The sequence below is a fragment of the Anas platyrhynchos genome, chromosome Z (assembly GCF_047663525.1).
Source record: "Anas platyrhynchos isolate ZD024472 breed Pekin duck chromosome Z, IASCAAS_PekinDuck_T2T, whole genome shotgun sequence".
NCBI lineage: Eukaryota > Metazoa > Chordata > Aves > Anseriformes > Anatidae > Anas > Anas platyrhynchos.
The window spans coordinates 12,018,037-12,032,532 of NC_092621.1; the positions used below are offsets into that span (position 1 = coordinate 12,018,037).

A 14,496-nucleotide genomic window follows, 5' to 3' on the forward strand; every position below is an offset into this window, starting at 1 on the left:
GGAATTCAGTAAGTTACTCATGCAAAAAATATCTGCTTACATTCCACTTATGGCATGTGTGTGGATAGGTTCCAACAACAGAGTGAAGCAAACTCTAAAGTACTATGTGGTTCCATTACATGAGATTTTTGGGATGCTTACGTTCAGTATCCTGATGAGTGTTCAGACTTGGGTTGTTATTTGTAATTGGTCAGATAATTCACAAAATGATCTCTTTCATGTAAATTTAAAGCTCATTTGATCTTCCTATCTGTATTAACAATTTCAAAGCAAGTTTGTGGAGCAACAGGTCACTTTGAAATTAAATTTCTATGAAAATCAGTGTCAGGAAATTATGTTCTCAGTGATGTACATAGAAAGCAGATGACGAGAAGATGTTAACATGATTTTGGTTTTTTTTTTTTTTTTTTTTTTAATTAAAATTTCTATCTAGATTTAAATAATGCTTTCTAGAGAACATGTCTGTATTCTGTGAAGTTTTATTGATGATGTTTTCCTCTGGTCACGATGACTGTGTTATCTAACCAAGGTTTTGTAATGAAAACCTGCTTACATTTCCTTCTACACTTTTAAGAAAAGAATTCCTGTGAAAGCCTTCCCATGCTGTATACGCACCAAATTGCACCAAATCTTCACTGTCAGGATGTAGAAAGTAGAGCTGTAAAACCCTTTTCAAACTGTAACAATTCACTATCTGAATATAGTCAAAATCATGAGATCATATCCACAAGTTCATAAAAAGCCAATACGAGCAATACGAGACCATATGAGCTCTGAAAATTAGCACTGAGAAAATAAATAAATATGAAGTGTCCTTTCATTTTTCCTCTTTCCCTTTCTGCCTTCTGCTCAAAGAAAAAAAAAAAAAAAAAAAAAAAAAAAAAAAAAGTGTTTTAATGAGAAGGAAATGCCATAAAAAGAATTATTCATAAAATGAAATCCTATTGCAAGAAGGTAACATTTAAGAATAATGTCAAACCCATCTAAGTAACACATTAATAACTCTTTATAATGAAATCCATTCAAGACCTTTACCATTACTTGTCTTTTTTTTTTAATATGTCAAATAGAAAAAATACTTTGCCCTATGAAATAGTCCCATTTGGAATGTTTCTTTGTTTGAAATAATGATACAATATTTCAAAATATTCAATGTATCAAATAGATTGAATATTTCAAATTATTTCAGTATTTCAAAAATGTGCTTTAAGATAAAAAATAAAAATAAAATAGAGGCTGTCATACTGAAAACAAAACCCCATCTCCCTTGCTGAATAAGATTCAGAACAGCATACAGATGCTTCAGTCACTGCTGTAATCATAATCAGTCCTTTGTTTTTGTAAGAGCTTTGTAAAGGAAGCAAAAAATGACATAGATCCTCCAGGGCAGGGTGAACTGTATGAAAATTGTCATTTTCAGCAAATGTGTATTTGGCATGTTTATCTGAAACACTATTAATGCAATTCGGGAAATGCATGCAGGGGCACATTTATCGCTGATACAAGGGGGTGGTTGCTGTTGGGGTGAGCTGGTGCAAGCTTTCCAAGTTTCCTCTGTAGATAGACGCTATCTAAGTCAAGCAAGCCAAGCTAGCTCCATGGATTCTTTTAGCACAGTATTAAATTAACACCAAAATGCCTCTCCCAAAACTCTTAAGGATCCACCTGAGGTTTCATAAGCAAGCAAACCAGCCCTTATTTCTGTTATCACCAGAACACTCCTTTAAAGCCTTTGCCCATCAAGTATTTTTAGGGTTGTCAAAAAGATTGAGCCAGTAACAGGAATTGCACTGGCACTTTTATGAAGGGAAGACTCCAGGAAGTTTCACATTAGCGACAAGTCTTTTGCAGCATTGCTGCACTGACATGGAACAAGCAGAAAATAATATTTCCCAGAATAATAATCATTAGGTAATGTATCCGATGAATTTTGCAATAGTTTTTCAAAAAATCTGGTGACTTTTTTTAACATTTTTCCAGCTATGGAAATGTACAGATAATATGACGAGTAAATTATTCAGTGAATATTTCTTTTATTATTCATCTATCTTTAGTGAGTTCCTTTACCTACCTCTAAAACTTCTTCTCTGAGGTGAAGAATGACAAAAGAAAAAGACAAACCACTGGAGACTGGAAAAATCTGTCTGGTGGCTGTAGCAAAAAACATGGACAAGCATCTCATGCCTGCAGCCCTGATTTCAAAACCCACTGCCAGTATTCCCACCAGTTCCTCAGTTCACACTTGGTGGCTTTTTCTGGGTGGCTAATGAAAAGTAGTGTATGTGCAGGTACATTTCCCCCCTCTCCTCCTGATGCATCTTTATTAATGTGCAGCCTACAGTGTACCAACAGAATACACCGGGTGGGGGATGATTCATATGGAAAAAAATAAAAAAATAAAAAAAATATTTTGTGCAATACGTAGTTTCTGCAGTTTTCCCAGTAAAATACTTCGAACTGGGTGTGCAGGCAGCAATGTGGTCAGAATGGGGCAGTAGTCAATCTGGAAACATCCACTTCTGCACTGTCTGTCCCATCACCGTGCTGGTGTCTGTATGTTATGGTTGTTGCACTGCTGGTGCAGAAAGATCCTAAACCTTCTGTCCTGCCAGCACTATTATGGGCTGCTGTGCAGCACCGGTGGGGCTTTTGTGTTTCACTGCAACCATGGCATAGTCAGGGGGAGAGAATATCAGAAACTGATGCCATTCAACAGGCTAAGGGATGCAGATCAATGCCCTAGTATTGAAAATACTACCCAAATGCAACCCTGGTCAGTAATTAAGAGGTATGCAAGACTAGAAAGAAATCCATAACTTGGAGGAAAGTGGGGAGGAACTGTCAGAGCTCTGTCTTGCAAGGCCCTCTGTGTCCAGCCTTTTTAAAGCACTTTATTTCAAAATTTTGTTTCATTCTGGTACCAATGTATTTAGCAAAGCAAATCATCTGGATGCTAAGCCTTCCCGGGGCATTACATTGCTGGCTCCAGGAAGTTATTCCTTTGTTATGTGCCATACAAATGATGCATAAAACTTCCTGATTACTCCCATTCCCCATTAGCACTGCTGCTGGCTGGTACTTCCACATGGTCACCGCATCTGGAAAGCAGAGGGACGAGTGGGGCACTGGCAACAAATGGCACAAAGCCGTGTCCGTGCAGGAACTTCCATCAAACAAATCATCTTGGAGGCTACGGAGAAAAAAGCCACCTGTTAAACCCTAATCCCCTCCCAGGATCCATTTCTCCCTCGAAACCTGCCCTCACTTCGGTCTATCTAAACCCGGAGCGGAGGGTAGGAAAGCCCCTGTTCCTCTCCCCACCTCCTGCCTCCTTCTCCTCGGGGGTCTCGCAGGGATCGCGGCCGGGGGGCGAGGAACGGGCGGCTCCCGGCGGCTGCCGGCGCTGCGGGGCCCCCTGCGGGCGGGCGGCAGCCGGAGCCGCTCCGGGACCCTTCGCTGCCCTCCCCGGGGCTGGGGGCAGCCGCACGGCCCCGTGCACCTGCAAGCCGAGGACAGACACCCTCGGGGGTGGAAAGGGGATCGGCAGGACGCCCAGCTCCGGATATTTTGGGGCTCCGCGGTTTGCCCGTCGCCATCCCGCAGGCGGATCTTTTGGGGACGGAGGAGAGCGCCGCGGGACGTCTGCGAAAGAGAGGGGACCGGGGGGCTTCTTCACGACCTGAAACACCGTGCAGACTTTTTTTTTTTTTTTGGGGGGGGGGGGGGACTGTAGGAGGGTGTTGGTGAGCATCCTCCCGTCTCGGGGGCGCGCATCCCTCTCCCCTCCCGCCCGCTTTTCCCAGGCGAGGTTTCCAAGTGGGACGCGTAAAGCCGGGGCGGGAGGAGACGGGGGACGAGGGGTTGGTTTTTTTTTTTTTTTTTTTTTTTGGGGGGGGGGTGGGGGGTGGGGGCCGCTCTCAGCACCCGGGAGAGCTCCGGCGCCGCCGCCGCGCATGCCCCGGCCCCGCGGGGCGGATATAACAGCGGCGGCCGCCCCCGGCCCGCCCTGCACAGCCCCTGCTGCCCGCTCCGTGCTGCTCCCGGGGACGAGGAGCGCTGCCGCGGAGCCGTCCCTCTGCCTTCTCTTCACTCCCTTCTCCCCTCCGTCCCTCCCCTAGCATGGGATGGGAGAGCCCTGTGAGCGCGGCCCCTGCTCGGCAGCCACCGGCATGAAGGAGGGAGCGGATGGGGAGCCCTGGGACACGGCGCTGGGCTGGTTGGAGGGAGCCCCGATGGGCAACAGGAGCAACGCGTCGGCTTTCCTGCAGCTCCTCAAGAACATCAACCTGGAGAGAGCCGATGGGATGCAGGGGGACAGCTCCGACGTGCTGCGGATCGTCATCTCCCTGGTGTACTCGGTGGTGTGCGCCCTGGGGCTGGTGGGCAACCTGCTGGTGCTCTACCTGATGAAGAGCAAGCAAGGCTGGAGGAAGTCCTCCATCAACCTCTTCGTGACCAGCCTGGCGGTGACTGACTTCCAGTTTGTGCTGACCTTACCCTTCTGGGCCGTGGAGAACGCGCTGGACTTCAACTGGCTCTTCGGCAAGGCAATGTGTAAGATTGTCTCCTACGTGACGGCCATGAACATGTATGCCAGCGTCTTCTTCCTCACTGCCATGAGCGTGGCTCGGTACCGCTCCGTGGCTTCAGCCTTGAAGAACCAGCGGCGAGGTGACCCGCTGGGTGGCTGCTGCTCTGCCAAGTGGCTTTGTGCGCTCATCTGGTTGTCGGCCATCCTGGCTTCTCTGCCCCAAGCCATTTTTTCCACCACAGCTACCGTCTTCGATGATGTGCTCTGCCTTGTCAAGTTCCCCGAGGGTCGAGGCAGCAATGCCCAGTTCTGGCTGGGTCTGTACCAAATCCAGAAGGTGCTGCTGGGCTTTGTGCTGCCACTGGCCATCATCAGCCTCTGCTACTTGCTCCTGGTGCGCTTCATCAGCGACAAGCATGTTGGCAGCACCTGCAGCGGCCCCAGCACCAAGCGCCGCTCCAAAGTGACTAAGTCGGTGTCCATCGTGGTGCTCTCTTTCTTCTTGTGCTGGCTCCCCAACCAAGCACTGACAACGTGGGGCATCCTCATCAAGCTCAACGTGGTGCGCTTCAGCGCTGAGTACTTTCTCTCCCAGGTGTACCTCTTCCCCATCAGCGTGTGCCTGGCGCACTCCAACAGCTGCCTCAACCCCATCCTCTACTGCCTCATGCGCAGGGAGTTTCGCAAGGCACTCAAGAGCCTCCTCTGGAGGATCACCTCGCCTTCTCTCACCACCATGCGCCCTTTCACCGACACCACCAAGCCCGAGCAGGAGGAGCAGGCCCTGCACACCTTGGTGCCCGTACACCCCATCACAGCTTCCTCTGCAGCTGCAGCAGTGCAGCCGGAGCTGGCTTACTACCCGCCCGGGGTGGTGGTGTACAGCAGCCGCTGTGATGTGCTGCCTGCTGCCTCCACAGAGCAACGCTGCTGAGATGGCTGGGGAGGGGTACGGGGGTGGGATGGGGCCTGGGGATCTGCGCAGGATGTGGCCCTGGGACACTGAATGCCTGGTAGGAACGAGGGGAGGAGGGATGGGTGGAGAAGCCCTTCTGGGGTTGTCTGCTCTTGAAGGCTTGTTGGTGGAAATGGTCTTGCAAGTGTGTTCCACTCCTCCCCCCCCAGCTTGGAGAACAGGAGTAGGAGAAGGTGCCTGTGGTGCACTGGGGATCAGAGTGTCTCTAGGAGATGCTTTTTAGTGCTTACACCTGTCCTAGCTCCTGTTGGAGCCACAGCTGGGGGCACACACAGCAGGATACTGGGTTTACGGGGCTGGCTAGGGTGAAGCAAGGCTGGGGAGCCCCGGCTGTGCTCCCACAGCCCTGCAGCACAGCCAGCAAGGGGCCAGCACCTCTCCTGCCCCTCTGTGGCAGAGGGGAGGGGAGCAGAGGTGCTTTCTTGCTGCTGTGTGGCACTGCACATGATGCCAGCCTGGCACTGGTCGCCCCTCACCAGGCTCCGGTGAGGGCACAGGCATCAGGCAGTCGATGTGGGTACAAGGCGTCTGCTTGTTCAGGCTTGGATCCTTTCCCTTCTCTTAAGCACCCAGGAAAGAAGGGACAAGAAGCATTGTGCTCCCCTCCAGATCCTTACAGCATCTGCTTTTCCAGCTCCGTCATCCCCTCTGCTACCGCCAGGATACAGAGCAACCCGAACAGCCAAGGAGAAATCCCAGGGCAGGACTTGCAGCTTCATGGTGAGCTTTGCCTGGGTTTGGAGGGGAGGGAGTGACACCCCCATTCCCTCCGAGATCGTGTTCTCCAGCCTCACAGCTGGGGGGAACCCACAGCCCCAAACTTTGTGGCAAGGCAGGTGTCTCCCCAGGGGCACAGAGGCTGCAGGCTCTGCCCTTGCACATCAGACTGTTTGGTAACTTGCTCCAGGAGACCAGCATGACTGTAAATAAAGAGGAAAAAACAGATTGTAGCTACTTCAAACTGTTTGCTCCAGGATCCTTCTTGGTTCAGCTAAAGCCAAGCACAAAGGTTTGTGTTCTGCTAAAGTCTTCATTAAGGGTCTGCATTGATGCTTGCCAGTGTTTTGATTAATTCAAGTTCAAATCCTCTGGTGTGAGGAGCCCTAGAGGCTGCAGTTTGGAGCTCTCACCCCGGAGAAGGGCAGGGAGAGTGCCTGTCCCATCTGGTGTTACAGAGAAACAGCCGGGAAATAATTCGAGATTAGTCTGAAGTGAACTTTTAATGGCATGAAAAAGTGTAATTTCAAGCTGTGAAACTTTTTATGGTAAGGCTATAGATTTCCTTTTCCTTTATAAAATATTTTTAATATGAGGAAAATGATTTTAAATGGGAAGGTCAAAGCATTTCCTTTAGAAGATGGAAAAATGCAACAGTTCTGGCTTTGTTGTCAAAACAAGCTTATTAATACCCAAAACTGCAACTGGGATGAATATATCGATACAATATTCAAAAGCCCTCTCTATTTCCGCCTCCCTCCCCTGTAGCCTGACTCTGCTAAGGAAAAAGAAGCACTTCTGCAGAGGGTTGTTTGTCACCTCTAAGCACAGATGCAGAACAAACTTGCTATTTCTGTCCAGAGAAAATTGCAGTGCCATTAGTGGCAATTATGCTTTGCAGACTCCTTTAGGTTTACTGTACATGCCAATAACTCCTGTTGTAAAATTCCAGTTTGATCTGGAAGCAGCTGGTTCTGCTACTTGTAACAAGAAGCCGTTCCTTTTTCCAAGTCAGCAGAGACTTCTACTACAACCCTGGGTGCTTCCTAACCGGGAAGATACTGAGATCTGCAAGGTGCCTGGAGAAGAACAGCAGAAGTGAGCTGGCAGCTGATGGACTTCTTTGTAAAGATGCAAAGACTCTGGGGGAGGGGGGGAAAATCAGATATATCCACAGAAGAACTTGAGCATTTAAGTACTGTACAACTGTCCCTCTAAGTTCCTAAATGCTGACTTGGCTGCCAGTTGAAGTGTGTAGGTACTCAAAGTTTTTCAGTAAATTTTTTTGTGCCTAGAAGTCTGCTCCTGAGCATGCCTAAATCTGCTTATGTCTGTAGCACCTCTGTGCGTTTCATGGGGATCCTGCAGTCAGGACTGGCTGCTGTTTGTACCCTAAGGGGTACTCTGGCACAGGACACCCTGTGCCAGGCCACACCACGTTAGGAGGGGCTGCAAACTTGACTCACTCTCCCTATCCCTCTGCGTCTATCTCTAAATATGCTTCTCCTGTCCTGCCTTCAAATGCATGTGCAGATTGTACTTTTTCCTCTTCCCTTTTGAAATATTGCTTCAGTGGGCAGAACTCTTGCCCACAGTCTGGGAGATGCTCCTTTCCACCTTCCATATCCCTGGGGAATCTCTGGGCTTCTCTGTGGATGTGCTTGAATCCTCTGGCTTGAAACAGTTTCCAGATGCATCAGGTGCTCACTGTTGCGGGTTCAGAAAGTGAACTGAATGCTACTTTGCAGCATAACAATTCAGGCATGAGCCCTAGAGAAGAATCAAGATTTCTTCTTTGTATGAATAAATACAGAAGATAAATTGGATCCAGGTCTGGCTCCCAGGTTTTACCTCCCAGAGGAAAATGATTAACCTGGCTGTATAATCACAAGCTTATTCTTGCTCCCAGGTTCTGGTTCAATTAATGTTTCAGTATGCCATGCGTGATGAGATGGCTTTCACAGCCTGTGAGCTTTCTGTCTGTATAAATCCACCAGCTTAATGTGTCAAAGGATTTGTAAGAAATGCATTTGGGTGTTAACGTGTTCTGGGAGAAAGCCCTAATACCTGTGCTAGCAGATGAAGAAAACCACACTGTTGTGTGAGAAAAAGTGTGCGGTGAACATCTAACTCCAGGGCTCAGACAGACCTGAGCATATCTCCACAGAACAGGCAAAAGCACCTAAATTAAGAAGAGAGGATGGATCTTGAAGCCAGATACTTTTCTTGTTTGCTATTGAGCAGCAGAGCTTCTTGTGTGGCTTGCTGTGATTGTAATTCCTATTCTCAAATGCTTTAATGCTCTCGTGCATTACGTAGAAAACTATCCAGGTATCTGAAACATAGCTTTGAATTTCAGTAGTGAATTGCCTAAAAGACTTCCTCTGTGGTGCTCAGCATGACAAAACCCATGTGCTTTTGTGGATGTCGATGTACACATTATTTTGTGGCAGAAAAACAACCCGTAGTTCAGAACAACTCAGATAGTCATGATGCCTCAGATATCTGATCATGAAAGACATAAAAACCTTATGTGTGGCAAATCGCCCAAATAAGAAAATATCCTGGTTGTGTAGGGAGGGACCGGACTCTCTCTTAAGCCACCAATCCACCAGGTATAGGTCACAGATGTGGTTTTTGAAAGAGGCGATACTCATCCACAATTGGTCAAAAGTTGGTTTGTGTCTGACCTGCAGCTCAGGCTGTGTAGCCGGTCAGTGTGTGTCCAGTGTGGCCCAAGAGCACTGCTCTGGCTGTGCACAAACAGAGAAATTTTACTTCATGTGTGCTGTGAGTCCCAACTACCCATGCATGAAATCTGGGCTCTGCGTTGCATGGGCAGTGGCACCAGCCTGGGCACTGGGAGCACTGGCTGTGCACACAGCATCAGGCATGGGGCTGGAGCAGAGGGTCTTTCCAGCTCCAGTTTTGAGATTATGTGTTCACAGCAACAACAGGGTATGGTGGGTTTTCCTAAGTAACCAGTAAGTTACAACACTCTTCAGAAGCTCCTGTTTCCTCCAAATGTTGGTGTGTTCGTTTGTAACAATCACCTTTTCGTGGACTGAAATAAACACAGCTGAAGGATACAAAGCGATACTCACAGAGTTCTCTAAGAGATTTTTTTTTTTTTTCTTTATGCGTCTCGTCCTGCTGGAGATTGCTCTTCGGGTGCTGCTCGAAGTGCGCATTGCTGAGGAGCGATAGGAACCCGAAGGTGCAGACTGACATCTAGTGACAGTCTGAGAGAGCCTGCAAAGCCCAGATATTGCGATGAGGCGCTCAAACTGACTGCTCCCGGACTTTTAAATATCTACACCCCTCAAGTAACTAACCAAGCTCTTAATATGTTAACAACCTCCTATCGCATTTCCAGGCTTCCCTTTGAAATGTCTCTTTGGTAGAAAAAAATACTCTGCTTTCTGTTTGAATCATTCTGGCGCTCATTTCGGCAGTGAAGCAATGCAATCCCATTCATCCCGTTTCGGTACCATCCGCCTTACAAGCTGGATATTCAGTCGGGTGCCTGCACAGAAAGCTGATGTAACAGATATCTCTGAGCTGAGCAGGCATCGGCAGGGTGCAGAGCAGCTCGAGGGCATTAGTGTGGGAGCCTGGTCTGTAGTTTTTAGTGAGGGTTATTTTTCTGTTGCTTCAAAAGAGAATTCTGATTAAGCCGTCCAGAGGGGGCTATTGGAAATACATTTTTGTCGTGATTGCTCAGTTATAAGAGCTCCCTCCAGGTGCACTTTCAGTAGCAGTGATCGAAACAGAGTCTGCAAGAGAAGGCTGGGCAGTGAGTTAACAGACTTGCTCTCCAGTTGCAGGGAATTGTTTTCCTTAGAGTAAGTGCTTTCAAATCCATGTGGACTTGCACATATGGGCAGGTTTCTCAGCCTATGTTTGTCCGTAGCCTCAGAATCATTCTCTAAACCTTATGTGTAAGATACAGACTCACGGGATACCAGAATATATTGGTGGAAAAACAAACAAGCAAACAAAAACCAATACCCAAAACCCAGCAAAACAGCTGGAGACAGAAAACATTTATTTCATCAAGCGAGATTTTTGAAACCCTGACCTACCTCCTTATGGAATGCTAAAAGAAAGTTAAGGTGAGTCACTTTCGACTAACCAGTTTGGGGAAAGAAAAAAAAAAAAAAAAAAAGTAAAGGTAGCTCATTTTCTTGGGCTAATGAGTTAATATTCTGTGCTGTTCCTTGCTTAGGCCACCTGAATGAGGGCAGTCATTGCAGAATGACCAAATTAAATATTCAGCACTGACTTGTAGTGTCAATGTTCATTGAAGCTTTCCACTTTGATTCAGAAGTCACATTTAGTCTCCTGCTGGATAAAACTGAAATCTTGTAGGAAAAAAAAAAAAAAAAAATCTTCCTGCTGTTTTTGTGGAAAAGTCTCTGATCAGCTTAGATGAGAAATATGAAAATCAAATTCCTTTCTATTTTTCTTTTCAGGCCAAATCCTAAAGCTGAGATAATAAATTTGTTATCAATTTATAGCTACCAGCAGTTAGTCCTGGGTCAAAATGATGGGGAAATCACATCTGACCAACTTGATAATCCTCTGTGATGAAACAACTAGCTTGGTGGATAGGGGTGTTGTTTATATCAACTTAAATAAGGGTTTTGGTGCTCTCCCATGACATTCCCGTAGACAAACTGATAACGTTTGGCCAGATAAAAGGAAAGTGAGCTGGACTGAAACTGTTGGTTTTAGGGGGTTGTGACCAGAAACACAAAGTCCACCTGGAGGCTGGTGACCAGCAGGGTACCTGACGTCAATACTGAAACCAATTCTGATAAATATCTTCACTAATGATCTGAACTGTGGGACAGAATGTATCCAATCTTGTTTACAGATGATAAAAAAGGTGTGGGTGTTTGTGGGGGTGGTTCCACCATTCAGAGGAACTTCAGCAGGCTGGAGAAATGGACTGACAGGAACCTCAAGCACAGGAAATGCAATGTCTTGCACCTGGGGACAGATATATCTATGATATAGGGACACCAGTACAGGCAGGAGGAAGACTGACTGAGAAGCAAGGACCTATGGATCCTGGTGGGTGGACAAATGGAGTATGAGCCAGCAAGGTGCTCTGGTAGCAAAAAAGACCAACAGTATTCTAGGCTGCATGAGGCAGGGCACCAACAGCAGGTCAAGGGAGAAGATGCTTCCCCTTTGCTCAGCACTGGTGAGGCCACATCTGAAGTGCTGGGTCCAGGTCTGGGCTCCCAGGGCAAGAGATACAGGGACTCACTGGAGGGATGCCAGTGAAGGACCATCAAGGTGATGAAGGGCTTGGACCATCTGACATGCAAGGAGAGGCTAAGAGATCTGGGGTTGTTTAGCCTGGAGATTTTAATGTGTGCAAATTCCTGCTGGGGTGGGGGATTAGGTCAAAGAAGACAGAACTAGACATTTCTCAGTGGTCTCCAAGGAACAGACAAGAGGAAACAGGCACAAGCTGAAATTCAGTAAATTTCATTTAAACACAGAGAGAGCTTATTTTGTGGTGTGGCCAAGCACCAGGACAGCTGCCCAGAAGCTGTGGAGTCTCTGTCTTTGGACATGTTCAGAATTGGACCAGACACAGTCCTGACCAGCCTGCTTTAGCTGACTCTGCACTCAGCAGTGTCATTGAGCCAAGTGATCTCCAGACGCAACTCCAACTATTCCGTGATTCTGTCTGATTCTACAATGGCAAATGAATTGCTGTGAACACATCTTTGTTCTGATACAATGGAATCAACATATATCTGTATTGCTTGATGTTTATTCTGTAAAACCTCTAAAAAAATCAGTTAATGTCCTCAAATCACCTCCTGTTACATATTTCAAATCTTCCCCTATTCTATATCTGTGGTAATAAACACTTAAACTTCAAAGCTGTTTTTATTGTTCTTTTTATTTCTACTGAAAGAGCTCTGAGGGTTCAAAGGAAATACAACTTACATTTTGTTTCATTAAAAGGCATTTCCTACTGAGCTCCAGATCAAATCCATTGACACAGCTATATGGGCAGAGAGCTACCTATGAGCTCCTGAACCAAAGGTAGCAGGGATTCTGCAGCTCTCAGGACATACTAACAATATTAAAGAATAGCTGAACCTGTACCATCAATCCTAAATAATGAAAAGATGAAGATGAATCTACTCTGAATTTCAGATTTGGGGTTACATTTTCAGAGATGTGGACTGATGTCCTGGTTTCAGCTGAGGTAGTTAATTTTCTTTATAGTGGCTAGTATGCTGCCATGATTTGGGTTTAGAATAAGACTAATGCTGATAACACACTGATGTTTTGGTTGTTGAAGAGTAGTGCTTTCACTAAGACAAGGATGTTTCAGACTCTGGTGTTATCCTGCCAGCGAGGAGGCTGGGGGTGCACCAGAAGCTGGGAGGAGACAGAGCCAGGACAGCTGGCCCCGTCTGGACAAAGGGATGTCCTGTACCAGGTGGCATCATGCTGAACAGTAAAATCTGGGGAGGTGGGGGGTGGCCAGGGGTGCATGGCCACCGCTTGGGGACAGGCTGGGCATCAGTCAGCAGGTGCTGAGCAGTTGTACATCACTTGTTTTGTTGGTTATTGTTATTATCCCTTCCTATTCTGTCCTTTAAACTGTCTTTATCTCAAGCTACAGATTTCACCTTTTGTCCCAAATTTCTCCCCCATCCCACTGGGGGGCAGTGAGTGAACGGCTGTGCGGTGCTGTGCTGCCTGCCGGGTTAACAACAGCTCCTTTGGTGCCCAACGTGGGGCACGAAGGGCTGGGATAGTGACAGATCTGGCCAGAGCATGTTCAAACAAATTGGTTGTAAGCATGATATTAGTTTAATAGCTTCTGGTCACAATGTTGATTTATTCATTCACCGTGTTGCTTTATTTGCTCTCAGGGTTGTTAGTCTTAATTCCTTTCTTGCTGTTTATCAGCTCTGAGGTCTGGCCTAATGGCTTTGCCAGTCTGTACAGCACACATTTTTGTTACACCCACCGTGAACTTATGCTGGTATTTGTACTCCGTATTGCCGTCATCCTTACACTGCAGGAACCTTCTCATGGCAACTGTTAATAAGCACGCTGTTTATCTCTTCTCCTCCAAGCAAGTTACAATAGTTCATGAGATTTTTGAATATTCCTGGGATATTTAAACTAGCATGACCCTGCTGCTCTGTCTCCTATGTGTGTTTCCAGATTTGTCTAAGCTCAAACTACTGCTTAAGAATTCCACCCAGAGACGTGCCCTGAAGCAGAGTGGTTATGGTGGCAGGGTATATCTGAGGATGTGGGCAGGTATCTACTGTGGTTGTCACCTCTGATGGGTTTGGAGTTCATCCCTGAACTTAATCCTAAAAATTGATAGTATGTTTTAAAAAGATACGTCCCTGTCCTGGCAATGCCAGAGACTTACAGCTCACCACACTGTGTTGGGGTCTGCATCTATCAAAGTGCACTATTCAGTAGTACTCAGCACCTTCAAGAGGAAGAAAATGCCTCTGGATCTGATCCAGCTGGATCTGAACCTGAGTACCAACTTGTGCTGGTATCAACCACCCCTACAGTCAGAAAGAAACACTGGATGTGTAAAATCATCTTACTAGTAAGGAAAAAAACTTCCTCCAAGAAGGGAAAGAGAAAGAAGTGGGTGAGACTAGCTACTCTGAAGTAGGGCCATCATGAGAACTGGGAGGAAGAGGCAGAAGTGATGGACAAGGCAGAACCCACCTCATCCCTGTCACTGAGTGAGCTGTGAGGCATGCACAAATATTTCAGCAATCATCCAGGTAGGCATGTTGTCACCTGGCTGTTCCCATGCTGGGATAACGGGGCCAGTAGTCTGGAATTAGCTGGGGGGGAGGCAAGTAGCTGGGATCCTTCTCCAGGAAGGGGGTATTGACAAAGCAATGGGAAAATGGGCAAGCCTTCAGCCTCTGGTGGTGACTTCTGTGAGATGTAGAGGAAAGGTACCCCTTCAGGGAAGATGCTGCACATCACCCAGGCAAGTGGACTATCATGGAGGGGGGTATCCAGTACCTGAGGAAATTAGCTGTGCTGGAGGTGATTTATGATGACCTGGACACGACCAGTTATCCAAAGATCCAGGTGAAGCCAAGTGCACATAACTTGTGTGGCAGAACTGCGGACTCAGCCACAGCAGGTGCTGCCCTGCCAGCAAGGGGCTGGGAGTGCACCAGGATCTGGGAAGGGACAGAGCCAGGACAGCTGGCCTAGGATGGCCAAAGGGGTGTCCCAC

The 14,496-nt window shown here is 47.1% G+C and overlaps 1 protein-coding gene across 2 annotated transcripts; it reads left to right on the forward strand.

The window, feature by feature from the left end:
• The first annotated feature begins 3,962 nt into the window (after positions 1-3,962).
• RXFP3 (relaxin family peptide receptor 3) lies at positions 3,963-9,323 on the forward strand. Of its 2 annotated transcripts, none has more exons than XM_072031336.1 (2): positions 3,963-6,516; positions 7,236-9,323. In XM_072031336.1, the coding sequence occupies exon 1, from the start codon at positions 4,125-4,127 to the stop codon at positions 5,463-5,465; it is 1,341 nt and encodes a 446-aa protein (XP_071887437.1). In that variant the 5' UTR covers positions 3,963-4,124; the 3' UTR covers positions 5,466-6,516; positions 7,236-9,323. The 2 variants fall into 2 exon arrangements, with proteins under 2 accessions (XP_071887437.1, XP_038027021.1); XM_038171093.2 differs by having other exon boundaries at positions 3,963-6,227.
• Positions 9,324-14,496: the final 5,173 nt, after the last annotated feature.

Coding starts and splice junctions, on each gene's coding strand:
- RXFP3 (XM_072031336.1), top strand. CDS start 4,125: ATGGGAGAGCCCTGTGAGCGCGGCCCCTGCTCGGCAGCCACCGGCATG.